Genomic DNA, 26496 nt, shown 5'->3' with positions numbered 1-26496 from the left:
CTGCATTCATGCCCTCTGTAGTTTGTTTAATGGAAGTTGCTTTTCTCGCAGCCATCACAACTACATGCCCTCACATTGCAGGAAAGTTTTTCCCAGGTTCACTGTGACCGAGTGATTCTTAGAACCAATCCTAAATTCCTACCTAAGGTGGTCTCCCCATTCCACCTTAACAAGACAACTAGGCTCCCAGTCTTTTTGCACAACCTGACTTGATAGCCGAAAGAACACTCTACACACTTAATGATCATCATGCTCTTAAGTTCTATATAGGTAGGACCACATCTCTCTCTAAAATGCTAAGTGTTTGTAGCTTTGTGACAGCCTTCTAAAGGCCATGCCATTTCTAAGGCAGGGATCATCAGGTGCATTGTCAAATGCATCCAAACGTATTGCTCAAAGGCTAAAAACCCTACATTCCAACGTATTGCGCAAAGGCTAAAAACCCTACACTCCATCCCCAGGCCACACTCCACCAGCAAACAGGGCACCAATATGGCTTTTATGGGGAACATACCCATAGCAGCTATTTGTAAAGCTGCCACATGGTCCACTCAACATTGTGTGGACATCCTTGTAAGGCAGTAAGCCAGAGTTGGTCAAAACCTGGTTGCTGACCTCTGCACCATCCATTGGCTAGCCACCGCTAAGGGTAGTACTGCTTTACAATCGAAGCAGAGCATGTATATCTACAGCTACACATGATACAAACAGATTAGGTTTATTACCCTGTAGGCATCTGTTCATTGCATGTAGTGCTGTAGAATCACATGGGTCATCCTTGTCCTTGGAAGCCAGTGTTAGATATCTTCACTTTCATATTATTCTCTTTCTACACTTATGAACACAATTCTTTTCTTATTCACTACTCCATTCCTACTACCACCTTTTGGCTGAAAAACTTATAAGATATACAACTTGCAATTGTCAGAGCCCAAAAGTAGATGGCAGGAGGAATGCTGATCAACAGCACTAAATGCAACGAACCGATGCTTCCAGGGTAAGTAACAGAATCTTTACAACATTTATAATTGAATCTGTTGCATTAAGGGTGATATGATGAGCACTGCATTTGTTGTGTGAGTTATGGTTTGCATGGCTGCTGTGTTGCTAACCATAACTTGGGCATTTCAATGTTTGTCTGTTTTAATTTGTAACCATAGCTGCACTTTAACTGTTTTTAAGTGCGTGCGCTTAAGCTAGGTCACAAAGCATTCACCAGGCACTTAATGAACACATAGTAATTATATTGATCAATGCTTAAAATCCTAATCTGAGCTCCTGTGTTAAACACACTTTTTTTCTATTTTTGTCATCTTGGACATTCTCCTGATCCTTTGCAGATCATAAAGTATATATCTGGCACAAACGTAGTGAGCTGCCCATTGCAGAGCTTACTGGACATACTCGTACTGTCAATTGTGTGAGCTGGAACCCGCAGGTCCCATCCTTGATGGCAAGCGCTTCGGATGATGGCACCGTTAGAATATGGGGACCTGCACCTTTTGTAGACAACCAAGATTTCGAAGGTAATTCATGTTTTCTCTATGCTCCACGATATAAAGACAAGTTTGTTTTCTGGTTCATAAATCCTGATTTTCTTTAAAACGTATTTTAGGTTAGTGTTTTCCAAGCTGTGGGTTGCCAATGTCCAGGCAATAAATGAAGATGCCTTTAAATTCTATGTTTATCATGTCACATTTACTGTGCTTCGAAGACAGGCGTCAGTTGTCAGGCTGTCTTCTGCTGCTTCTCTTTTAACAAAGAGGCTGGTATTTTCAAACTCCTCTCACTTAGCACTTATTCGAGAGTATCTTCGCTCGCAGCAACAGGAGGGGTTCTGCACCCAAACCTGCACACCCTTCGCCTTTCTGTGGAGATTATACGGTGACAGCAGGGTGGTCTCTGTGGAAAAATGGGTTCTAAATCCTGATTGGGAAGGATGTAAAAAGCCCAAACTTTCCACGTGAGCTGTAAGCTGAAAGTTCACATGTTTTTCCAAAGTTTTGGAAAGCACAGGTAACAGTGAAATTGGACGAAAATTTGACAAAATCGAGGGATCGGCTCCAGACTTTTTTAACAAGGGGAACACCATAGCACGCTTCCAATCCAGAGGAACACAAGACTCTCGTAAAGAAGAGTTTAGAAGTTGTTTAAGAACTCCAAGGGCATCTGGTGAAAGCTGTTGCAGAATGTTAACGGGTAAGGGGTCTAGAGGAGAGCCGGATTTTACCCTAGCTAGACAGTCAAAAAAAGATCTGTCGTCGAGAGGAGACCATGTAGAGATCTTAACTGTTGGAGAACAGTGGCTCTCGCAGGTCGTACCAGACAAGAGACTCAGTGTTAACGGGAGTGGAGGTCATTAAGGAGCTGTATATGGTCTCGACCTTAGTGATGAAGTAATTTGCAATATTATTGCATTGAGTCTAGTCGAAGGTGGGTGGTGCAGGTGAAGTTTAGATCCTGCCAGCTTCTTAACCATGGAAAATAAAGCCCGCGGACGGCTCAATGAGTTAATAATGGTGTTCTAAACAAAAGAGGCTTTCGCCGCCTTACAGGCTAGATGATGCATATTAAGGGCGGCCTTGTAATCAGACTTACAACTGGGGGCATAGGTCTTATGCCATCTTCTTTCCAAATGCTTGCACTTGGATTTCATGATCTTCAGATCATTATTGAACCATGGGGCAGGAGGGTGGTGAGCGAAGCTGAGTTTCGGTACCAAAGGCAGGCAGAAGTCAATGGACCTAGCTAACCAATTGGCCACCACAGAATTTAAGGATCGAAGAGGTAGATTGGTGTCCGGAAGATTCGCCATTAGAAGACTATTAAGGGAATCTAGATCTAGCCTATTCCATGGTCTCCGGCTGCCTAGGTCATCTGTGAGAGCTGACTCAGTATCCCCAGAGGTGGCTTATTGGAATTGGACGGCATAATGATCAGACCACCCCAAAGGAAGAGCGGGTAAACTTCAATCGAACGAAAGGTTGGACAAGATTGGGTCCAACAGGTGACCCGCCTGATGGGCGGGCCCTTGGTTTTATAACAGCAGATTAAGAGCTTCCAGATCGGATAGAAGGGTAGTGCTCCCATTGTTCTGAAGGTCTTCTAAATGGAAGTTCAAGTCCCTCAAAATGGTGAAACTGGCAGCCTTCATTGCAAAAGGTGCTATTAAGTCAGCAAAGGCTGATAGCCATTTCTTGGGGTTACGGGGGGGGGGGCGGTAGATAAGCATGCCAGACAAGGTCATTTGAGGAGAAACCGCAAGTTTAAACAAAGCGGCTTCACAACCTGGGAAGGGCTGAGGCTCAAGTTTGCAGGAGTATATAGATTTAAAAATTACTGCAATCCCACCGCCCTTCCTGGTTTCGCTCTCTGTCACTTCTAGAAATGGCAAAGCCAGGAAGGAGGGCGCTGGCCACATCTGGGCTTAAACTGGCATGAAGCCAGGTTTCAGTAAGAAACAAAGCATCAGGTTTCTCTGTGTTCAAAACATCAAATATGTGTGCTTTGTTCTTGGGAAGGGAACAACAGTTAATACTCCAAAAATGTAGGTACTTGCCTGCCTTTGAAAAGGGAATTTTGTGTGTAGAAATGCCCATGCGGCAGTTACCGATTTAGTGTGCCTATGACCCAACGTAAAGTCACAATTAAAACATTGAAAACTACTTAGTAGAAGATTACACACGGTACATGAAGGGGAAACTTTACCTCTAAGTAGCATAAGGTCATTGGCAGCATAAGTAAATGCCTCTACAAAGCGTATCAAGAAGGTGAAGACTGGAGCTTCAGTCTTCACCTTCTTGATACGCTTTGTTCTGGCTAATGCTTGATGTAATGACCGAAGGCTCCTTGTGGGGACATAAAACTCAATTTTCTCTCAGAGTATCTTAGGGCCGCTTAAATATAGTGCTCTATGTGCATGATTAAAATACTGCTCTTTGACGCATGGGTATCTGGCAGCTAGGAAATAGAATTTGCTTCCCCTGGACCTACGGCTCACTCCTAGCTACCTGACGTTCCGAAAAAAAACTCATCTGTTTCCTAAATATTAACACTTACCTGTATCCCCATATCAGCAGCCATGCCTTGTTTGCTACCAGCGCCTTGTTATCCCTTGGGATGAGTGTTGCGCTCTACAAGTAAGTAAATGAATAAATTCAGAGGGTGCTTGTTTTGTCAGTCATAACAAAAAGCAGCAGACAAGCAGAGATGCCACTTTATACTACTGAAACAAAAACAATTTTTTAAACAAAAATTAACAATACTCAGCAGGACTTAGAACAAGTCCTTCCTGTTAATCTTGCTGGATATGATCCAACCCCTGGGGAAAACACCATTACATTCAGAATAATGTTTTACCTGCCAGTGGTGAGAAGGGAAGTGTAAAAAATACAAGCACGCTGTTCATTTAGGACCCTTCCGGAGTTCTCGCCTGACTTCTGTAAGCCTGGTAGTCCACACTTTGTTGGTGAAGCAAAAGCTCAGATTCTTTACAATAAGTATTTCTAGTGAGACAGCCCAAGTTTCTGGATGCCTTAGTAAATCTTAGCCTGAGGCTGTGCCGCTTAGATATTTACAAACCTCTGGGAGATGGCAGTATCAATGATATATAGCCTTAATCACTAAATAGGTCACTTCCCCAAGCTTTTTTAGCATATACAGCATACTACAAAACATGGATTGCTTACTAAGCTGGCCACACTAGATGCAGTATAGAGTCCCGTGGAGTTGGGTGTCTTCCTTCTATATGCTTTACAATATTATTTTAGTCAAGTGCAAAACAGACTAATTGATATGCCATTTCACTTCAGTAACGTGTTGGCATAGCAGACCGCTTGTTTGAGAGGTTGAAGTAGAGTATTAGTATTGACCATGTGTGGTAATGTCTTAAGCAATATAGGGCGTTCTGGGACAACAGGTACCAATTTAGCCACCCACAGTAGACCTCACAAAACACCTTGCTGCAGTTTATGTTCACTATGAAGAGAAGCAAGTGGTGGGTGTCCACAACACACGCTTTCTTTATCTGCATTATTACCTGCTGTGTCTACAGCCTGCTAAATGGGAGAAATTGCTTAAGAGTAGACCATAGAATATTCTTACACTTTACCGTCAAAAACAGTCTTCCCAGGTGTAAGTCTAGATTTGTACTTGGCTGTTGAGGCTCCAAATTAGGCAAGGGCCCCACAACATTGAGTTTCTAGGTAGGCTAAGTTATGCATCAAGGAAGTGTTACAAGCAGGCCACCAAGTTTATGCAAAAGGAACAAGAAATTTGTTCCGAAATTATATCAACTTCTTGATAACTGTTTCTTGGACTTTATCGACCCTAATTAACAAACATCTTGAGCCCTCTTGACTTAGATAAACTGTTAAAGATCTGTTATAAGCACAAATAAGGCACTAGAATATAAATACATTGTACACCTACGACAGACTTGATACAATGCAAAATATGCAAATTTAAAAAACTCAAATAATTGTAGTGAATAATTCTGTTCTTGGATGGAGATGACAAAATGAGGTTTGAGAAAAACAAGGAAGCAGCCATCATTGGGAACAACCAGCATGGAGTATGAGCATATTTCAACAGAAATAGGAAGAGCAGCACCTATGTTATGCTTATTTATATGGCACTCATATCACCTGAAGGTATCCTTGCATCTAAGGAGGGAGCGGCCCTGACTAAACCTAGATCGCTATCAGATAGTAATTCTGAAATAAGTTATGTGCCAAATTCTCTTCAAAATGTGTGGATTTGTGGCAGAGGGTCTGTAAAAGTCAGGAAAGGGCAGAAGACAAAATTCTCTAAACTCAATTAATGTGAACGTGATTAAGAGAAAGGTCACTACTAAGAGGCAGCTAACTTGCACCAAAACACATTACTAATTTGAAACAGTGGCCAAACTTTTTGTGGAAACTTTGGCTAAAGTATTATTTCCACAAAATGCCATCAAACATGTCTGGGACAAATCAAATAGTCGAAATCATAGCCCTATGCAATGGATGCGCATGTTTAAAATGACTATATCTGATGGGCGATGCTCGATGGCAGTAGAACGGACCGGGGGGATACCTAAACATGACGTAGATGATGTCAGGGAGCGATGGACTACCTTAACGCAAGATATGGTATATTATATTGGTGCTGGGGTTGTGGGCGTGGGGTGGGGGGTAGAGGTTGAGATTAGTTTGTATGTTGTAAAGAAGATGATGTTATTATGCACCAGTGAGGCAGCTTTCGCGAAACGAATAATATGCATATGTGGCTGGAGTGTCCCACAGGCGATATTGGAGGGTCATATCCTAGTTTGGTTATATATATGAGTGGGGACATGTGCCATCAGACTGTGTAATGTATGGTATAACGCATTATGTTGTAATGTGTCTTTTCTCTTTCTTCGATAAAAAAAAGTTATTAAAAAAAAGTCGAAATTATGATTTACACTACTTCTTACCCATAAAGTAATCGATCTGTTTGATAAAGCAAAAAACAAGTGTTTGCTGAATCTCCCATTGAACCATAGCAATCCAGTAATCTTCTGCATAGCAGTCCAATAATCATTTGCAGCAAGATTGAAAGCCTTAAATTACTGTATTTCAGAGTACTTCTCCTCTGAGTTATTGCAGCGAATTGGATAACGTAGGTTTGAATGTCTGACACTTTTAGTATGTCATTATTGTATGTTTAAATAATGATCTCTACTTGGTGAGCAAGCTGTTTTCACCTTATGAAGATTTACGGTCCTAAATGCTTTGAAATATAGTCCTATGTTGGAGATTGCACTTTTTCTTTTGCCTAAGTGCATTGTAGGTTCATGCCAAAGATGTGGATAGATTGAACTAAGACATTTGAAATAAGGATCTAGTTCAAACAAGGTTTAAATTGTGCATTTCTCACTCATAACAGAGTGAGAAACCAGCTCAGTGCAAAAGCCTTAGACGTATTTACTTAGTGTTGCTGGGCCAACCCGAAAGGTCTTTTGTGTTCAGCACCAAAGAATAGTCATGATGTGCTCTTACTGTCAAGCATGGGTACTTGGCACTTGATTTGGTGACAAGGCACCTCCTAGACCCACCTGTGCAGCGGAGTTTAACGCTGACGCGGGGCTCTTTCCCTCTTGCCGCCATCTCCCTGGGACTCGCACTAGCCACGCCCACTATCGTGAGGCCACGCCCCCAATCGTGACGCTCATAAAGCCGCGCTGACTGCGAGCGCGACCAGAGAAATCCTGACTCAGGCGGAAAGCCGGGAGAATTGCTATTCTTTATTTTAATCTTGTGTTGTGTAAAACTGTGTTTTTAAATCACCACCTCCCCTGGGCACTTGATTTGGTGACAAGGCACCTCCTAGACCCACCTGTGCAGCGGAGTTTAGCGCTGACGCGGGGCTCTTTCCCTCTTGCCGCCATCTCCCCGGGACTCGCACTAGCCTCGCCCACTATCGCGAGGCCACGCCCCCATATCTCCTTATAATCATGTGCCTCGCAAGGACACGCAGCGGACGAGCGCAGCGGGCGCGCCGTCTGCGCACCAAGGGCGCGCCTAAGGCAAGCCTGTCTGCGCCTGGCCGGGCCCAGGGACCAGGCAGAATGGAGAAATTAACAGCTACACTTCCGCTGAACTCCTTTCTCTGCAACACTCTGGCATCCCCAACCTTGATCCCACCACACTTAGCCGCTTAAAGGCTAATAACATCTATCCTCTCCACCTAATGGAGGAGGATTCCTACACCATACCTCAATGCCCCACCTCCACCAGTCCTACCCCTAGCCCAAACACCTTGACCCTCCGCTGCTTATATCTTAATACCAGATCTCTAGTAAAACACCAACTAGACATCTTCTTACTACTCAAATCCGACAGACCAGATATGTTATTTTTATCTGAAACCTGGCTTACGGCGGATTCCTTACCGGACATTCTCACAGCCCTACCGGCAGACTACTATATTCTGCTGACAAACAGAGAACCAGGAAAACCGGGAGGGGGCGTTGCCGCAATTATTCCTAAAAACCATACATTCACCAGTCTACCCCCTCTGGTCCTTCCAGGCACGGAAAACCTGGAAATTAAATCCGACTCAGACAAAGGAACTATGGTACTGGTATTGATTTATCGCCCACCTAAAACTATGCTGTAAGAGGGCGGGTCTGATAAACAGGCGTGGAGGCGGTAGTGGTGGTTTAAAGGAAACAGTTTTATTGAATACAACAGATGAGGTAACGGGTGTAGGTAGGGAATCTTCGAACTTGTCGTCTTCTTCTTCCTCTGAGGTCTCCGGCGATGAAAGGGCTCGGGTGGTTTTCGTCAGGTCTTCAGGACGTGGCGGTTTGCCCCGGTGGCTCATAAGAGAAGGGAGATAAAGGAGGGTATCGTGAGAACTCTAAAGTAAGTTTATGAGACAGCAGTAATACCGTCACCACACCTTTCGTGACTAGGGACAAAAAGAAACCTGACAGGGTAACGTGTGGGGAAAGGGAAAGTGGGAGAAAATGGTGATAAGGGAAGTTCAGGATATTGGCGGAAGCTATATTGTGTCTAGGAAGATACTGAGTGCTCATAAATACGATCAGTCGCAGAGCTTAGGGCAAGACTCGACAAAGGTGTACCGTGTCAAAAGAAGTAGGGCTGTCAAGATGAACCGTAATACCAAGCACTTTAAACTACCCCGTACGGATACTCGTGATTTGGCTTTACCCAATTGAATAGTGCCCTTAACTAACAACGGTCACAAACACTCAATTTCCCTCCCCGTGTCTTCTTCCTCCCGCTTCCCAATACAATTTCCCTCGAGTCGGTATCACTCACCAACCCTGCCGTAACTCTTCCTAGAGTCACGGCCGCTCTCCAGCATCCACCGGACACCACCAGTCCTCGCACCAGCTGTCGTCTTCGATGTCCTGTTCGGGGCTGAACTGGGTCTCCTCGGGTCCCGCGTCTTCGGTCTCCTTCTCTGTACTCCTTTCTCCGTCTTAAACGTGGACCCCGATTGTTTCCGCCCTTGTCTTTTTATGGCGTTCTGTTATTCGCTCTGCCGTATCACCTCCGGGTTGGTGCTCCTCCCCTTCCGGGTTACGGTACTCGGCGTTCTCGTTTTCCTGAGAAGAAACAGTAAAGGATCGTGGGTGTTGCAGTCCATTGTTAGTCCACGGTAAGGTACGATTGTCCTCCAAACCGGCTACTTCCTCACATCCCCTTTCCCTTGCTGTCCTTCTACTAGAGTCTGTACATTGGGGATACCGAGATAAGTAGTCAGAGTTGCCTTGTTCCTTTCCTTTTCTGTGTTTGGTTTGGAATCGGTACGGTTGCAGAGAGAGAAACCATCTAAGTACCCTTTCGTTATGGCCTTTATTTCTGGCTAGCCACTCTAAAGGGGCATGATCAGTAAAGAGCGTAAACTCCCTCCCTTCCAGATAATACCTCAAGGATTCAATGGCCCATTTGATGGCTAGAGCCTCTTTTTCAATAGTCGCATAGTTTTTCTCGCGTGGGAATAATTTGCGGCTGATATACAAAATCGGTTTCTCCCCCTGTTGTGTTTCCTGTGAAAGAACTGCTCCTAGGCCTTGGTCAGACTCATCGGTCTGCAGAATAAAAGGTCTAGAATAATCAGGACTGATCAGCACGGTATCTGAGGTTAGTGAGTGTTTCAAGGTGTTAAACGCCCTTACTACCTCAACCGGGGGAACTTCTAGGATTTTTTCAGTTTGACTGTTTTTCTGCAGCAGATCCGTTAGAGGAGCAGCCAGCTGAGAGAAATTAGGGATGAATCTTCTATAATACCCTAACAGCCCTAAAAAGGCTCTCAAATCTTTTTTTGTTCTGGGCAGGGGTATTTGTGAAATGGCTGTCAGTTTTGATTTCTGTGGTCTTATCACTCCCTCTCCTAGTAAATAACCCAGATATTTTACCGTCTGGGCAGCCAAATGGCTTTTGGCAGGATTTATTCTCAATCCATATGACCCCAGGGTTTGGACCACTTGAGATAGATGTGAAAGATGTTGTTCCTAGCTATCACTGTATATCACAATGTCATCTATATAGGCCCCAGCATAGTTGGTATGTGGCCTCAACACAATATTCATGGCTCTCTGAAAAGTTGCTGGTGCCCCGTGTAATCCAAAAGGCATTACCTTGAACTGATATAATCCATCTGGGGTGGAAAATGCAGTTTTTTCCCTGTCCTCCTTTCTGAGAGGTATTTGCCAGTAGCCCTTACATAAATCTAAGGTACTAATATACTTGGCTCTCCCTATCCTCTCTACCATTTTGTCCACCCGAGGGAGGGGGTAGATATCAAAGTCAGAAATTTTGTTTACTTCACGGAAGTCGATGCAAAATCTGACTGACCCATCGGGTTTTGGCACCAGTACTATGGGCGAATTCCATTCGCTCCTGGATGGTTCAATAATGTCCATTTGTAGCATGTTTTGTATTTCTTCTCGTATTACCTGCCGACGTGCTTCAGGTATACGATAGGGTCTCAACTTAACTCTTTTCCCCGGTGGAGTGTTTATGACATGTTCGATCAAAGTAACCCTCCCTGGTTGAGTGGAAAAGACATGGGATAGAGTTTGCAATTTTTTTGTCAACTCTTCTTTCTGAGAGTTTGATAATTCAGCATCAATACTCTGTTGAAACAAGGGAGTAGAGGATTCTATCATATGCACTGTTGTTGGGGCAGGTCCTTCCCATTTTTTAAGCAAATTAATGTGATAGATCTGAGTTACATGTTTGTTGGCATCTGTTTCAATGCGATAAGTAACAGGAGTAACCTGTGCAATGACTTTATAAGGACCCTGCCATTGTCCTAACAACTTTTGATCTGATGTCGCCATCATGAGCAATACAAGATCCCCTATCTGAAAGGACCTATTCTTAGCCCCTTTATCGTATTGCCCCTTTTGGTCACTTTGGGCGTTCTCCAAATTGGTACGGACAATATCTCGGATCTGTCTCAAATGTGTTTTTAAGTTTGAGACATACTCCGGAAGAGGCTTGGTATTGTCAGGCTCCTTTTCCCATTGTTCTAGAGCCATATCAAGCAAAGTACGGGGTTTGTGTCCGTACAACAGCTCAAAGGGGGAGTATCCTGTACTTCTCTGTTCCTTACATCTAATGGCAAAGAGTGCTAATGGAAGCATGTCCTCCCACTTTCGGGCTTCTAGCGCCAATAATTTTTTAAGCGTGGCCTTAATGGTGGAGTTGTATCTTTCCACCAAGCCATCGGTTTGTGGGTGGTAGGCTGCTGTTTTAATTTGTTTCACACCCAACTGAGCACAAATTTCTCTCATCGTTTTAGACACAAAAGGAGTTCCCTGGCCTGTTAGGATTTCTTTTGGAAGTCCTACCCTGGCAAAAATACCAATCATAGCTTTTGAAATATTAGTCGTATCTGGTCGTTTAAGGGGTACTGCTTCTGGAAATCGAGTAGCATAATCCACCAGTACTAATACATAACGACAACCGCTACGGGAAGGCAGCAGGGGTCCTATTATGTCCATGCCTACTCGACTAAATGGCTCGTCAATAACATGAAGGGGATGCAAAGGAACTCTGGGAGGTTGGTATCGACTATGTTTTTGACAAATTGGGCACTCCCTACAATATCGTTTCACCTGTTGATATATCCCTGGCCAAAAAAAACGTTCTAGGATAGTTTTCCCCGTTTTTTCTGCACCAAAATGTCCCCCCAACAAATGGCTATGTGCTAGATACAACACTTTATCTTGAAACAGTTTGGGGACTAACAACTGTGCTTTTTGGCTGGGACCCCCTTTTCTGTACAGCAAACCCCCTTTAACAAAGAAGTATGGACATACGTGGTGTGGCTCTTCACTGTCATGGGCTTTACTCCATGCTTCTTGTAGTATAGGATCCTCTCTCTGAGCCGCATGAAAATTCCTGTCGGACTCCCAGGGATTCTCTTCAGGGATTACCGGCATGACTATGTGACCCTTCCCTTTCTCTGCCCGTCTTTGCCTTTTACTTTTCCGTTCTTTAGACAGGGGCCACTCCTTCCCTGGGTCTGTGGAAAAGGGTGCAGTGGACAACCAATTGTCTTCGGACCCAGGAGAACTTTGTAGCAATTCAGTCAATTTGGGGTAATCATTCCCTAGGATTATTTGTTCCGGCAAACGTGGTATAAGCCCCACAGTCATGGGAGTACCCTCATCCTGAGAATGTTGAATTTGTACTTGAGCAGTAGGGTAGGGTTTTGTGTCTCCGTGAACACATTTAATAGCCACCATTCCCTCTATGGGTCCTAACGTATTTCCCAAATCCTGAGGTCTCACTACACTTTGTAAACACCCCGTATCAGCTAAAGCAGTTAAAGGTTGTCCATTTACTGACACAGTACATCTATACGGGGGTGTTGTTCTTTCTTTAGGGGAACAGTAGTAATTGCGAACCATTCCTATCTCCATAGGTTCTTCCTTCTGTGGACAAAATCTTGCTATATGGCCCATTCCTCCGCACTGAAAACATTGTGGACCTGCAGGTGGGGGTCTTATAGGGAATGGAACACTCGAAGGGGGAGGGCTTGGAATGAAAGTCAGGGTTTCAGGTTTCTTGGGCGTAGTAGGCCGGGGATGTCTAATTCCAGTATGGTTTCCGGTTTTTCCTGTAGTCTCATCTTTTCCTTTTTGGAAGTCTAATGCTCTATGATAAGCGCTTGCTATTTCAACAGCGGTTTCTAGGGTAAGGTTAGCCTGTTGTCGCACCCATCTTTGAATTGGGGGGTGGAGCGATGTCAGATATTGTTCTAGATAGATCTTGGCCATGATTCCGTCCTTGTTTGTAGTAGCAGGTTTAAGCCAACGATCCGTCATATCTTTCACTCGGAAATATAAAGCACGTGGGGTTTCCTGAGGGCCTTCTTTCATTTGTCTCAACTTCACCCTGTATGTCTCTTCATCTATACCTAATCTTTCCAGGATACACTTTTTAATATCAGCATAAGGGACCGCACCTTGTAATGTTGCTGCCTGATACGCAGCTTGTAAGTCACCTGATAACAAAGGTCCCAAATATTGGCCCCACTTGTCCGCCGGCCAAGAGGCAGCAGTGGCCATTCTCTCAAAATTATTTTAAAAAAAATCAGGGTCTTCTCCCGCTACATATCTCTGTAGTACAACTGAAGGTAGAGTGGCAGGGCCTTTTTGTTGTCCTAGTACTTCAGTAAGTTTACCCATAGCAGCCTCATGGGTTTGTCCTTGACCCAAGATAACTTTTTGAATCTTTTCCCGGTCTTCTTCAACAACATTTAGAAATCGTTCCATGATTTTTCCCAGGTGTTCCTGATTTTCGGCCATCTTTGCCATGGCAGCCTCCATCTTGCCTTCAGATCCCACTTCTGACACCACTTGTAAGAGGGCGGGTCTGATAAACAGGCGTGGAGGCGGTAGTGGTGGTTTAAAGGAAACAGGTTTATTGAATACAACAGATGAGGTAACGGGTGTAGGTAGGGAATCTTCGAACTTGTCGTCTTCTTCTTCCTCTGAGGTCTCCGGCGATGAAAGGGCTCTGGTGGTTTTTGTCAGGTCTTCAGGACGTGGCGGTTTGCCCCGGTGGCTCATAAGAGAAGGGAGATAAAGGAGGGTATCGTGAGAACTCTAAAGTAAGTTTATGAGACGGCAGTAATACCGTCACCACACCTTTCGTGACTAGGGACAAAAAGAAACCTGACCGGGTAACGTGTGGGGAAAGGGAAAGTGGGAGAAAATGGTGATAAGGGAAGTTCAGGATATTGGCGTAAGCTATATTGTGTCTAGGAAGATACTGAGTGCTCATAAATACGATCAGTCGCAGAGCTTAGGGCAAGACTCGACAAAGGTGTACCGTGTCAAAAGAAGTAGGGCTGTCAAGATGAACCGTAATACCAAGCACTTTAAACTACCCCGTACGGATACTCGTGATTTGGCTTTACCCAATTGAATAGTGCCCTTAACTAACAACGGTCACAAACACTCAATTTCCCTCCCCGTGTCTTTTTCCTCCCGCTTCCCAATACAATTTCCCTCGAGTCGGTATCACTCACCAACCCTGCCATCACTCTTCCTAGAGTCACGGCCGCTCTCCAGCATCCACCGGACACCACCAGTCCTCGCACCAGCTGTCGTCTTCGACGTCCTGTTCGGGGCTGAACTGGGTCTCCTCAGGTCCCGCGTCTTCGGTCTTCTTCTCTGTACTTTTTCTCCGTCTCCAACGTGGACCCCGATTGTTTCCGCCCTTGTCTTTTTATGGCGTTCTGTTATTCGCTCTGCCGTATCACCTCCGGGTTGGTGCTCCTCCCCTTCCGGGTTACGGTACTCGGCGTTCTCGTTTTCCTGAGAAGAAACAGTAAAGGATTGTGGGTGTTGCAGTCCATTGTTAGTCCACGGTAAGGTACGATTGTCCTCCAAACCGGCTACTTCCTCACATATGCCTACATTCCCGGCATCGCTGTCTGAACAAATGGCCAGCCTTATCAATTATGATAAAGTATTGCTGATCGGAGACTTAAATTATTGGTACAATGACCCGGAAGCAGGACCCTAGGCCACAGAACTTTTTGAGCTTCTCTCCCACATGAACTTCTCTCAATCAGTTCTGACCCCTACCCATGAAAAGGGACATATTCTAGACCAAATATGGTCTCGTAATGTCCCATTATCCACTCCGACGATAAAGCCCTGCACATGGTCGGATCATCATCAACTTAAATTCTTCATTACCTTTCACGGCCATCTAAAGGCTCCCGCCTCTGCGGGGGGGCTAGCAAGGAAATGGAGCTCACTAAACAAACAAGATTTTTTGTCTACTCTGACCAACTCTCTCCCAGCCTCTTCCCCAGACATTAACCTCTTGGACAAAGATCTTACCGATTGGCTCTTGGCTGCCAGCAACAAGCACGTCCCCTTAACCAAGTTCTCACGTGCTCGCCGCATGGATGCACATAGATGGTTTACCGCAGACCTCAAAAACCAAAAATTAGAACTGCGCCAATTAGAGAGAAAATGGAGGCATGGGTACTCTGATGAAGACAGATCATTATATATAGCTGCCCGCAGGAAGTACAAAAACTCTATCTTATCCGCTAAAGCAATCTTTTTCTCCGAAAAAATCTCAAACGCCCAAAATAAAGCCAGAGAAATCTTCAGGGTCGTAAACGACCTATGTAAAGATGACAGAACTTCCCCCTCTCAAGCTCCCACGCAAACGTTATGCAATCAACTCAATGACTTTTTTAAGGATAAGATTGCCAAAATAAAAACAGTATCCAGCCCAGCCCGACTACTGCGGAAAGAGTAGATGGCTGTAGAAACCGTAACGAACTCGATGCTATTCCTCCTATAGAACAACCGAGATTAGCAGAATTAATGAACCGAGTTACGTCCGGATCTCCTAACGACCCTTGCCCCCCGCACATACTAAAGGAAGTTTATTCGACAATACCCCAAGGAATACTTCCCCTCCTGAACGAGTCCCTATCACAGGGAATAGTCCCCAATTCGTTCAAAAACGCCACGTTGGTCCCATTAATAAAAAACCCGTCGCTGACCCTTCCAACCTCTCAAACTACCGACCCATATCGCTTCTCCCTTTCGGTGCAAAGATCTTAGAAGCCCATGTGGCTAGCTGTATCTCGAGCTTCATAGAGACATCCGACTTCCTAGAGCCCAATCAAGCCGGCTTTCGCCAGGCGCACTCTACCGAGTCGGTGATCCTAGCGGTCCTGGACACTATGAGGTCTAATGCCGACAAGGGCATACATCAGGCCTTGGTGCTCCTGGACTTGTCGGCAGCGTTTGACACTGTGGATCATACCATCCTATTACACAGTGTTGAGCAGGCCGGCCTGCGAGGCACGGCTCTTGGTTGAGTCAAGTCCTTTCTGAATGACCGTTTCCAGGCTGTCAAGCTGGAGAACTTTACGGCGCCCAAACTCCCCACCACCTGCGGTGTTCCGCAGGGCTCATCACTGTCCCCCCACCTGTTCAATCTGTACCTCAAACCGCTGCTGCACTCGTTATAAAACAGGATGGTTACTATATACAACTATGCGGACGATCTGCAGCTTATATTCCCACTAAATTCCTCAGACTCCGTTGAAGAATTTCAGGCCACTATGTTGCACATCCAAGAGTGGGTGGAGACGAACCATCTAAAACTCAACCCCGGAAAGACCGAGCTGGTACTCCCGGGTAAAAGTGCAACCAGCTGGGGCCCTCATTTTTGGCTGCCCTCTATGGGATCTCCCCCGTCTCCCTCTCCATCGGTAAATAGTCTTGGGATCACCCTTAACACCGATCTATCATTAAAAAGTCAGGTGGGAACTGTGATCTCCTCATGCTTCTTCGAGTTACGGAAGATCAAGAAAATTGCTCATCTGCTCATGCATTCCGCCCTCATCCAGGTGGTAATTGCCTTGGTCCTCTCCCGCCTTGACTTCTCCAACTCCATCTATCTGGGTATCCCCTTGTCTCTTTCCAATCGGTTGCAGATTGTTCAAAATCAAGCGGCCAGACTAATATTTAAATGCAATGGCAGGAGCTCGGCAAAACCACTGCTAGCCACCCTTCATTGACTACCTATAGCCCAACGGGTAACCTTCAAGGTAGGCTGCCTGACCTTCAAGGCTCTTCATGGAAAAAGCCCCAAGTTTATAAACCATCTCATAAACAAACACGAACCGACTCGCAATCTCCGCTCTGCCCATCTGTCCCTCCTCACCTTGCCCCTCTTTAAAAAGAAACGCCTCGGCGGATGCCGATTTGCTTATTTGGCCCCAAAGATCTGGAACTCGCTTCCCCTTTCACTTCGGAGCTGCACCAATTTAATGCAATTCAGGGGTGCACTGAAAACCTGGTTATTCAAACAAGCACACGGTTAGGATACTACTCACCATCTTTCCTCTTCTCTAGCGCCATGAAGCCTCTGGGTGCCCATGCGCTATACAAATTACGAATAACATAACATAAAATAACATTTCTCACTCATAACAGAGTGAGAAACCAGCTCAGTGCAAAAGCCTTAGACGTATTTACTTAGTGTTGCTGGGCCAAACCGAAAGGTCTTTTGTGTTCAGCACCAAAGAATAGTCATGATGTGCTCTTACTGTCAAGCATGGGTGATCCTATACAAAAGTCTAGTTGGAAAACAACTGCCCCTATACAGTTCAGGAACATATTTCCTAGTTAAATGCATGCACTGCTAAAATAAATATTTTGAGCGTGAGTATCTTGGCGGTTTTATCCACTGATTTAGATATAGTATCGAAATCCCAGTGCTCGCATAACCCCTACCTAACATGGAAGACTGCAAATTGATTGCAAGGTATTTATCTAGCTTGAGGCCGGAAAACTACAAGTTTCCTGGATACATATAATGTCTGCCTTAAGGCTAGCAAGAAGTGCAAATTTTTGTTCTTTAGTTGAATTGCTGGCCATCTTCCAGGAGAACACAAATGCCTGTATTAGGGTTGGAAACCAAATCTGCAGGATAGTGGTTGGCAGTAATTTAATGATTTAGCCAGCCATTGCAAGTTCAGAGACTCTTCAAGTTTAGAATCAGAAAGCAAGTCCTCGACGGGGAGATTGTAATCAGTCTCCAAGTAGGGGCAACATTGATTTCTGTGCTTTCAATATGGAAACTACTTCTTTAGGACTGAGTTTGAGATCATACCAGTAACCTCACCCAGATTTGAAACAGATTTATCGCACAAAGAATTATTCTTACAGTGGAGCAGGGGAACTACATTTAGGCATCAACTCAAAGTGGTCCCAATTTTCCATGACCAGGTTGGCTATAATCTCGGAGTGTAATTTTACCTACATACGTAGGCTCAAATGTGAATGGAAAATGTAAACCTACTAACATTTTGGCGTTGGTAAAAAGCAGTGGTATTCAGCCTCTGCAAAATAGCTTTGCAAAAAGATCTATTGACTGCCCTGCCATCTCTCGTCAAATAAGAAAGTAAAGTCTAGTATGGTAAATGTATTTACCAGAGCCATTAGAGTTTCTCACACTTTACTTTGGGAAGTGTCATATGAGAAAGAAGAGTTGTGTACGCTGTTTAAGGACTTTGGCATAGGTGGGCTAAAATGAGCTTGTCAAGGATACGATCCTCTTGCGATGACTTCCCTCAGATCTATCTGATCCTCAACCACTTCTCCCACAGTGGTAGAGACACTCTTTGAGTTGTAAAGATGCTAAGTGAGTGCTGGCTCTTACTGAAGGGAGGATCTATTGATGAAATCCGGTGGCACAAGTAACCCGCTGGGTTGGGCGATTCCCAAGTCTGCCTCTGTAGAGATTGAAATTGAATTGTCCTGGGACCCCTTTTGCTTATTAGGCTAATTTTCATGATTCTTTACCAGAGATCTTTTTGAGGTCTCTTTACTGAGGGAGCAGGTGTTCTACTACAGTTTCCTCCATAGAAAGCATTTGTTGTTGACGCAGTCGACCTCCGCTGAAATATAGGAAATATTGGAATGATTGTGTCCAGCTCGACTCGAAGGGTATTGCTTACTGGTTGTTTGAACAAAGATCTTAGGGAAATTATTCTGTTCTTTTTCTCCCTGATTATCCTTCTTGAAACCAAATTCTCTGGTATCCATGATGGCGCAGTTTGGGTACCGATATGGGTAGACATGCTGATGGAAAAATAGTGTACGAACTGTCGAAAGAGAACCTTGGCCCATTATGACTGGTACTTTGTCAGAAAGATCATTATTTTCTACGCCACTACCAACCTGAAAATCATGTGCACTGCCATTTGTAAGTGCATTTCTTGACTATAGACTGTGAAGAATTGAGGAAAGAGTCACAGGACATTTAAATTTGATTTCTCTAGCAGAGTTATAATTTAACTAAGGAACCTCTACTCTTGCCTCCTGCACAGTGAAACCTTGAGCTGCTGTTTCAAAGCTGCTCCGTATTTTACTTGAATGCAGCTGCCCCAGGGCAGCCGCGAAGTCGTGCTGCCCTGGGGCCAGCGCATTCAATAAATATGGCATACACTCCTTATTTGCGTAGGGCGCACCTTTGGAAAGGTGCACCTGGCGCAAACAGTGTGCAGTATTCTGTAATAAGGCCCAATGTGGCAAGCTGCAGCAGGCAACAACAAACAGCAGGTGGCTGGCAGGGAACAGTACAGAAAGGAAAGTCAATGGCAGCAGGCAGAAAGTTAGAGAGCCACAAAGCAAAGAGGCAGCTCCACCAGAAGTACAAGCCACATAGGCCTATCTCAGTCTGCCGCCGTTCACCAAGGGAGCTATGCGTGCCTAGTGCACTTGCCGCTGCTAGCCAATTACGGGCCACTTGACATATATTCTGTAAACCACTTCTCTGCTCCAGGGAGGCCTCTCTTCCCCATGGCTTTTGATCTGAAGGCGTTCTTCAACAGCCAGCCGTAACGATGATGACACTCCCAGCAGCATTCTCTCTGACCGACATTGGCGGGAACTCCTCGATATTGCTCCCAGTGTGCTAGTTCAGTATGCCGTCCGGGTGCTGCAGGCACCCTTCCATAACCTCACCAGATACACAGCTTCCAGGACAGGGGAACGCTTTCAGGGTATCACATAATCTGTCTGATTTTCTCTTTCATCTACTGATTTAATTCCTCCTCACACAAAGGTCAAATCCAGGTCACTAAGTTGTTTTCCAACATCCACGCTTTAAAAAATGACTAACCTTTAAAGAGACATTTGTTGAGGAGGAGCAAAGATGGCGGAGCAAGCCGATGTGCCTCCTAGCCGATCTCCGTCTACTGCTAAAATACCACTATTGAAATCTAGCCACTAAGCAGAAGCTGCATTCAAGGTGGAAAATGGACACAGAGCAAAGAGAAGAATGTGCTAAAAGCTGGCAAAAAATACAATCTGGTCCGATGAGAGTGGATTGGTGTCTGCCTCTCAGAGCGCTCATCATGAGCAAGGGGCCATTAGTGGCGACCTGCTGACATAGGCAGTAGTGGTCCAATGGCTCTGGGAGTAGCGCCACAAGAGTGGCGAGTCCCTGATCTTGCGGGGCCTAGAAGGACTCCGCCCTGGTGTGCGACAATGGAACATGCTGGGGAGGCAGCACATATGGCACGGTGGCCTTGTTTGCTTTACCCGAGCTCAGTGGGGGAAGAGGAGACCCCTGCTGCCATGTTAGTGTTAAATACACTTCCAATTAGGAGGCAGCCAAATGTAAGTCGTATTGGTAGAACAACTTTGTCACCCTTTTAGCCATATGCCTGACATACACTGAGAATTAATCCAACACTATACAAATTAATTTCTAAAGCGCACGTCTGCTTCTGAAGAAGCGTCCTGGCGTTCGCAGCAAGTGACTGGAGCAAATAAAGATTTAGACAGCAGGATTTTAAAAAAGTTTGCAAGTTTTTCCTGAATGGATTCTGAAGAAGCTAACGGAAGGGAATTCAGAGCCTGGCCATAAGATACACAAAGGATCTACCACCCTCCTTGCTTAAGCATCTGTGGAATATGAAGAAGTTTTTGACTTCTGAATCTCAAAGATCTGGATTGAGAGTACGCCTTGATGCTTTTCCTTAGATATAAAGGACCTTTATGTTCGAGAGCTCTGTAGGCTAGAGCGAGAGCCTTGAGTTGGACCCGGTTAGTAATAGACAGACAGTGAAGCTATTACAGGTGGGGTGATTTTGACTGGTGTTGGAATTTTCAAAATTAGGTGAGCTGCAGCATTTTGCCCATTTTGAAGGCGCTGTGTCAGAGGCCAGCTGGCCCAAATATAGACTGTCAGCCTAGTCCAGTTTCGAAGTCACTAGAGAATGAACAATGGTCTTTTGGGTGTCCTCTGGAACTAAATACAGCATCCTCTTAAAGATTGATGGGTTGCAAAGCAGCACGCCTATATTGCTTTAACTTTGGGTATGAATGGAAGTTCAGGATTTAGCCCCTTTCGTGCTGCGTGAAATTTCGCGCTGTGCAGGCATTTTAATGAGTAGGCGGGGTTAGGATGGCCGGTTGCCGCCCTCCGCACACACCCACCATGACTTCGGATGGCCGGGGGCCATCTAAAGCACACAAGGGGTTAATATAATCTCCAACCTACCAGTTGAGGCGAGGAAGGGTGGTATGCCCAACTCCAAAGGCCACCACTTGCATGAGTCAGGGTAGTATTTAGTTCCCAAAAAAAGGACCTCTGTTTTATCGGAATTGTGCTTAAGGCAATTATTGTCATCCAGTTGCCCACTGAATTAAGACAGTTGGGATAAAATTAAAGGCTGCTAAGTCATTCTTGTGGAAAGATGGGAGAAGCTTGGAATCTTATAAGAAATCAATCGTAGGCCCCAGGATTCAACTAAGCTCAGTAATGGCTCCAGGTAAATATTAAAGAGTGCAACTAAGTGCTAAGGCTGTGGCATTACTCAGTCCAAAGGTTTTGGGGTGATGGGGAAGTGTGATAACAAATCAGATTGTGTCCGGTCTTCCAAGAAAGATTTAAACCAGGCGAAGTCCTAACCTTGGATCCCCATTTTCCTGAACCTACTCAGGAAAATGGCATGTGATACTGTATCAAAGGCCGAGGATATATCTAGGAGCACCACCATTGTCCAGAATTCTGATCGAGATTATCCTTGATAAACTCTATTTCCAACAAGGCAGATTCAGTACTATATCCTGACCTGAAATCAGATTGTTAATCACGTAAAAGATGGTTAGATTCCAAGACGTGTGATAACACTCTATTCACTGGTTTCTCAAGCATCTTCACAACAGCAGGCAGGAGAGAAATGGGTTCTTAATTACTTGAGATACTCGGATCAGTGTTGGATTTCTTAGGTAAGGGAAGCAGGAGAGCTTGCTTCCAGTTTTTAGGAACATGCACTAATTCAAGGGAGGAATTCATCCATGTATTCATGATCCCAATTTATTCATAATCCCAAGTATTTGAAGGTCCCAGTATGCGGCTAACCCTGACCACCATTAATCTGTTGAAGCTAATGGAAGAGAAGGCCTACAAAAAAAAGAGACAACCAGGCATCATCTTGTATCTTAACACATAACATCAGTCATCAACCTCCCATAACCCATGGTATGGGAGGTCCAAGACCGCATTAAAGTAAACAGTTAAGAGTGATTCTCCACTTCACCGGGACAGAAATAAAAAATATAATGCCAGCTAGTAATATTTGAAAGGAGATTTACTGTATAATACCCTGATCCTCTTCCAGATGCTATTAACTAATTAATGTGATACAGATTGCTGTGGTCCTAATTAAAAGTGCCCCAGATTGAATGTCAATAATTATCGCACCTTGTAAAATCTGAGAGCCAAGGCTTTGGAATTTTCCAGGTTTTATAAATTGAACATATGATGATTCCCATTTTAAAATTGGGAATTATGTTTTTGGTTCTTTCTACTTCACAGCGGCGTGTATCCGTGTAATTCAGCATATTCCCCCTTTAAATTTTATGATGTTTGAACTGCTCAAATTTAACTAAGGAAAATTCCAGTGGAAGAAGTCATTACTTTAGATAGCTGCAATTTGTATCCTTATACAAACCAAAGGGCCACTCACAGAGAGTTTAAGTGAGAAAAGGGAAAGTTACTTACTGCTATCATAGTTCTCCTTCATTTTAATCTTTGTTGAAGTCTTAAGCACCGAATAGTCCCGCTCATGGGATCTCAGGGCAATTTTGTAAAATACATATGAATATGTATAATGTAAAACAGGCAAAAAAGACATTGTTAGCCTAATAAGCCAAATTGAGTTTTTACTAATTTGTGAAAGTGATATACATTTTTTCACCAAGTTTTCTTTAAATGAAAAGAAGGAACCAGTATAATAAACCTACAAAAGCAGCATCTTGGAATGGCTTAGAGATTCAAAACAGTGCTGCTTTATTGGGGCCAGTAGCAGCAGTATCCCATCTTGCCTTACAGTGACTAGTTAGTTCTGCTGAGGACCTTATGAACAATACTCTGACAAAAATATAATCTTTTGCTAGAGTCTTCTAATTTCACCTGGTGAATTTTCCCTAGGGGCCGGACTGGATCCGGATGATTTTTCATAGGAGCTACCTTAGCTGACGTCCTGCTGCTCCGTATCCAGTTTGTCCCTCCCTGGATGTTACGTTGGGGCGTGGGAACCACAGTATCTGCACCACCTTTGCCCCCTGACATCAGTTCCTTTCTTTGCATGCCTTCTGGTGCGGACCCGAAGCTTGCTCCCCAAGTCTGTCAGACTTGACAGTTTTTCTACTAAAATGTTTCTGACGTGCAAGGAACATGTCCCCTTCTAAGGCCACAGGATTCAGACTGTGAATTATTGCTACAAACAGGTGTCCTTGATGGACCCCCGCAATGTCCACCTAGTGTCCGAGCTGCTAACACAACTTGATGTCGGTTGATGCGTGCGCGAAGATAATCCCAAAGACCTTCTGCAACTGTCAAGCCAACCTTTACATTGCAGAGCATAAACTGACCTTACACCAGGGGCTGTCTATGGAACGATCATCATCCAAATTGACGTCTTGCGGCAAGTCCAACACTGCTGCCTTTCTGTGAACTGTGTCTCAGACCCTGGGACAGGTTCTGAGACTCCTCCCAGTTGGGCTCGACTTTCTGAGTCCTGGAGTCACACCTCAACACACAGGCAACTGTTCTGCATTTCCGGTACCCCTCCAGATCCCTCAGGCGCACAACAGTCCTTTAGAGGTAGAGGCTGCAGACCACGCTTCCTACGTCCAGGCCCCACCTTGCCCCAGGTGCCACAAAACCACTTTGGGTCACCCTCCGCAGCAAATGAACTCCACTGATTCTCTCTGGTATACCATTGGCACTAGTGTTGTCATTCGCCGCCACGCTTGGCTGCAGACCACAGTTTTTTCAGGTGACATTCAGTCATCCCTCATGGGCATGTCATTAAACGGGACACATCTGTTTGGGAACAATAAAGTCTCCAGTCTTGAGTGGTTCAAGGAGAGCAGGGCCACGGCACTCTCCATGGGCTTATCCGCCCCACCTTGCCAGCCTTAACAATCCGTTTGTAGCCTTGGCAGGGTATCCCATATCATCAGCCGATCCAACCCCTAGTGCAGCACCCAGTTGAAACAATTTTTAGAGCACAAAAACAGGATTTACATTAACAAAATATATATAAAGAGCTTTCTGGAGAAATTACATTTAGAGTGATGTTATTTGAATACACATCCTCAATTGTAGATCAGTTGCATGTACATTTATCAAAATAGTAAACTTATTCTTATTGCCCAAGGAGGGAAGGGCGTGGGAAAGAGGGACAGGTGAGGGTAGTGCGAATATAGAAAAGTTTCAAAAGAAATCACACGTGGTCTCATGTACATTTAGAAAATGGTACCACAGGGGCATATCACATTGTCATTAAAGTATTTTTATACAATTGCATATTCCTATCCCATTGCATTCTAACACAGCCAAAAATGATTTGTTGCTGGTGGGTAGGAATGGAAGAAGGTATGTTGACGTTTCGACCCCAGAGACGTAGGCTGATTCATGCCCTACTGCGGGGTCTTCATCAGGACAAGTGGGGGTGGGATGCCGGGGAGGTGAAGGAGGGCACCTATAAAGCCACACTGGATCGCGTGGCACAGTCTAGGACGAGTAGTGGGCCAGAAGGCTCCGAATGCGAGAGAGCGTGAACCCAAGGGTCACAGAAAGAAGGCAAATCTTCATACGTCAAATTAAAGGACATTCATTCCCATATTTCAATCTCGATTAGTAATCGCAAACGTGGCGGCGGTACCTCCTGCCAGATCCGAGCTTCAATCACGGACAGAACGGCTATTCCATCTCACGCACGTCTCAACCCGAGTGAAAGCGAGTGGAAACAACCGATGTTATTTAAATAACGTCGACATACCTTCTTCCATTCCACGTGTGATTTCTTTTGAAACTTTTCTATATTCGCACAACCCTCACTACACTCTACTTCCCTCACTTGTCCCTCTTTCCCACGCCCTTCCCTCCTTGGGCAATAAGAATAAGTTTACTATTTTGATAAATGTACATGCAATTGATCTGCAATTGAGGATGTGTATTAAAATAACATCACTCTAAATGTAATTTCTCCAGAAAGTTCTTTATATATCTTTTTTTTTATGTAAATCCTGTTTTTGTGCTCTAAAAATTGTTTCAACTGGGACCCCTTTACATGTAACATTGACTACCCAGGTCCCAGTACCATTGGGTGAACCCTTACTCTATAACCCTAGTGCAGCACCCAGCAGTTTCCTGGCCATGGTGCCCACCGTCCAGCGGTCAAGCTCAACATGCTAAGTCCACTTCAGCCCTACCTGCCAAGCCCCTTTAGTGAGCACTTCACATTGTAGGAGGCCGGCTTACAACATCAGATAGGTGGATCCTGCAAATCGCGGCGTAGGGCTACGCCCTAACTTTCCTTTATACACTGCTGCACCCTCCAACGTCCACTCAGCGACTGACAAAGGATCATCTTTCCATTTTGCAGCAGGAAGTGCATGCCCTTTTAGCCAAAGGATCTATCAAGAGGGTGCACACTCCAGAAGTATGAAGTGGTTCTAATTCTCGCTACTTCTGGGGCCAATGAAATGTGGAGGACTGCAGCCTATTTTTGACCTGTCCCTCTAAACGCCTTCCTTAAAAAGAAAAATTCAGAATGCTTACACTGGCCGAGATCTTGCCTTTCCTAGACCCTGGAGACTGGATGTTGGCGTTTGACCTTCAGGGTGCCTATTTCCATTTAACCGGTACTGAACGTTTGCTGTGCTCTCCCTTGGTCTCATCAGTGCCCCTCAGGTGTTTTCGAAAGTGATGGCAGTGGTGGCATCACATCTTCAGAGATCAAGGGGTCCAGTCTTTTCCTACCTCAACAACCTGCTGTTGAAGACTACCTGACCCCAGGGAGGAGTCAGTCACCTCCAGACTACCATGAACTTGCTGTCCTCCATGGAATTCATTAACATTCCAGTGTCACACCTGATCCCTCCTCGCACTGCCTTTCATCAGAGCCATTGAGGACATGGTTCAGTTTCATGCCTTTCCACCAGGAAAGAGACGGGGACTTTCAGGCTAAGATTCTGATGTTTCAGCCTTGGTCCTGGATTTTAGTGATGTAGACTCTGAGGCTGCTGGGACTGATGGCCTCCTGCATCCTTCTGGTCAAACACGCCAAGTGGCATATGGAGGCTCTGCAGTGGGATCAGAAGTTTCAGTGGGCCCAACATGGAAGGAACCTCTCAGACGACAATCACATTTCGGGAGATTATGAAAGATCTGCATGGTGGTTACTGGACCATAAATGGGTCGGCGACAAACCCCTCTAAGTTTCCCCACCCAGACTGATGTATCAGGTGGAGTTCAGAGTCCTCTGGGCTCCGGCAGAGTCCCGGTTTCACATCAACCTTCTGTAGTAGATGGGCATTCATTTGGCGTTGAAAGCCTTCCTTCCATTCACCAAGGGAAGGCTTAGCAGGGGCAGGTGCCTACAGATCACACCACGGCCATATGGTACTGCAAC

General features: G+C 45.0%; 1 protein-coding gene across 4 annotated transcripts in view; it reads left to right on the top strand.

Moving 5' to 3' along the window:
- Window positions 1-26496, top strand: part of WDR26 (WD repeat domain 26) — a 702982-nt gene that overhangs the window by 661995 nt on the left and 14491 nt on the right. For all 4 annotated transcript variants that reach the window (XM_086927969.1, XM_086927971.1, XM_086927970.1 and 1 more), the window contains one exon: window positions 1341-1526. In XM_086927969.1, the coding sequence (XP_086784095.1) occupies window positions 1341-1526 (186 nt within the window). The remainder of the gene's footprint in view (window positions 1-1340; window positions 1527-26496) is intronic.

Source organism: Lissotriton vulgaris, chromosome 6, assembly GCF_964263255.1.
Source record: "Lissotriton vulgaris chromosome 6, aLisVul1.2, whole genome shotgun sequence".
Lineage (NCBI taxonomy): Eukaryota > Metazoa > Chordata > Amphibia > Caudata > Salamandridae > Lissotriton > Lissotriton vulgaris.
The sequence above is the reverse complement of the archived record's forward strand: the minus strand, read 5'-3'. Positions and strand labels throughout refer to the sequence as shown.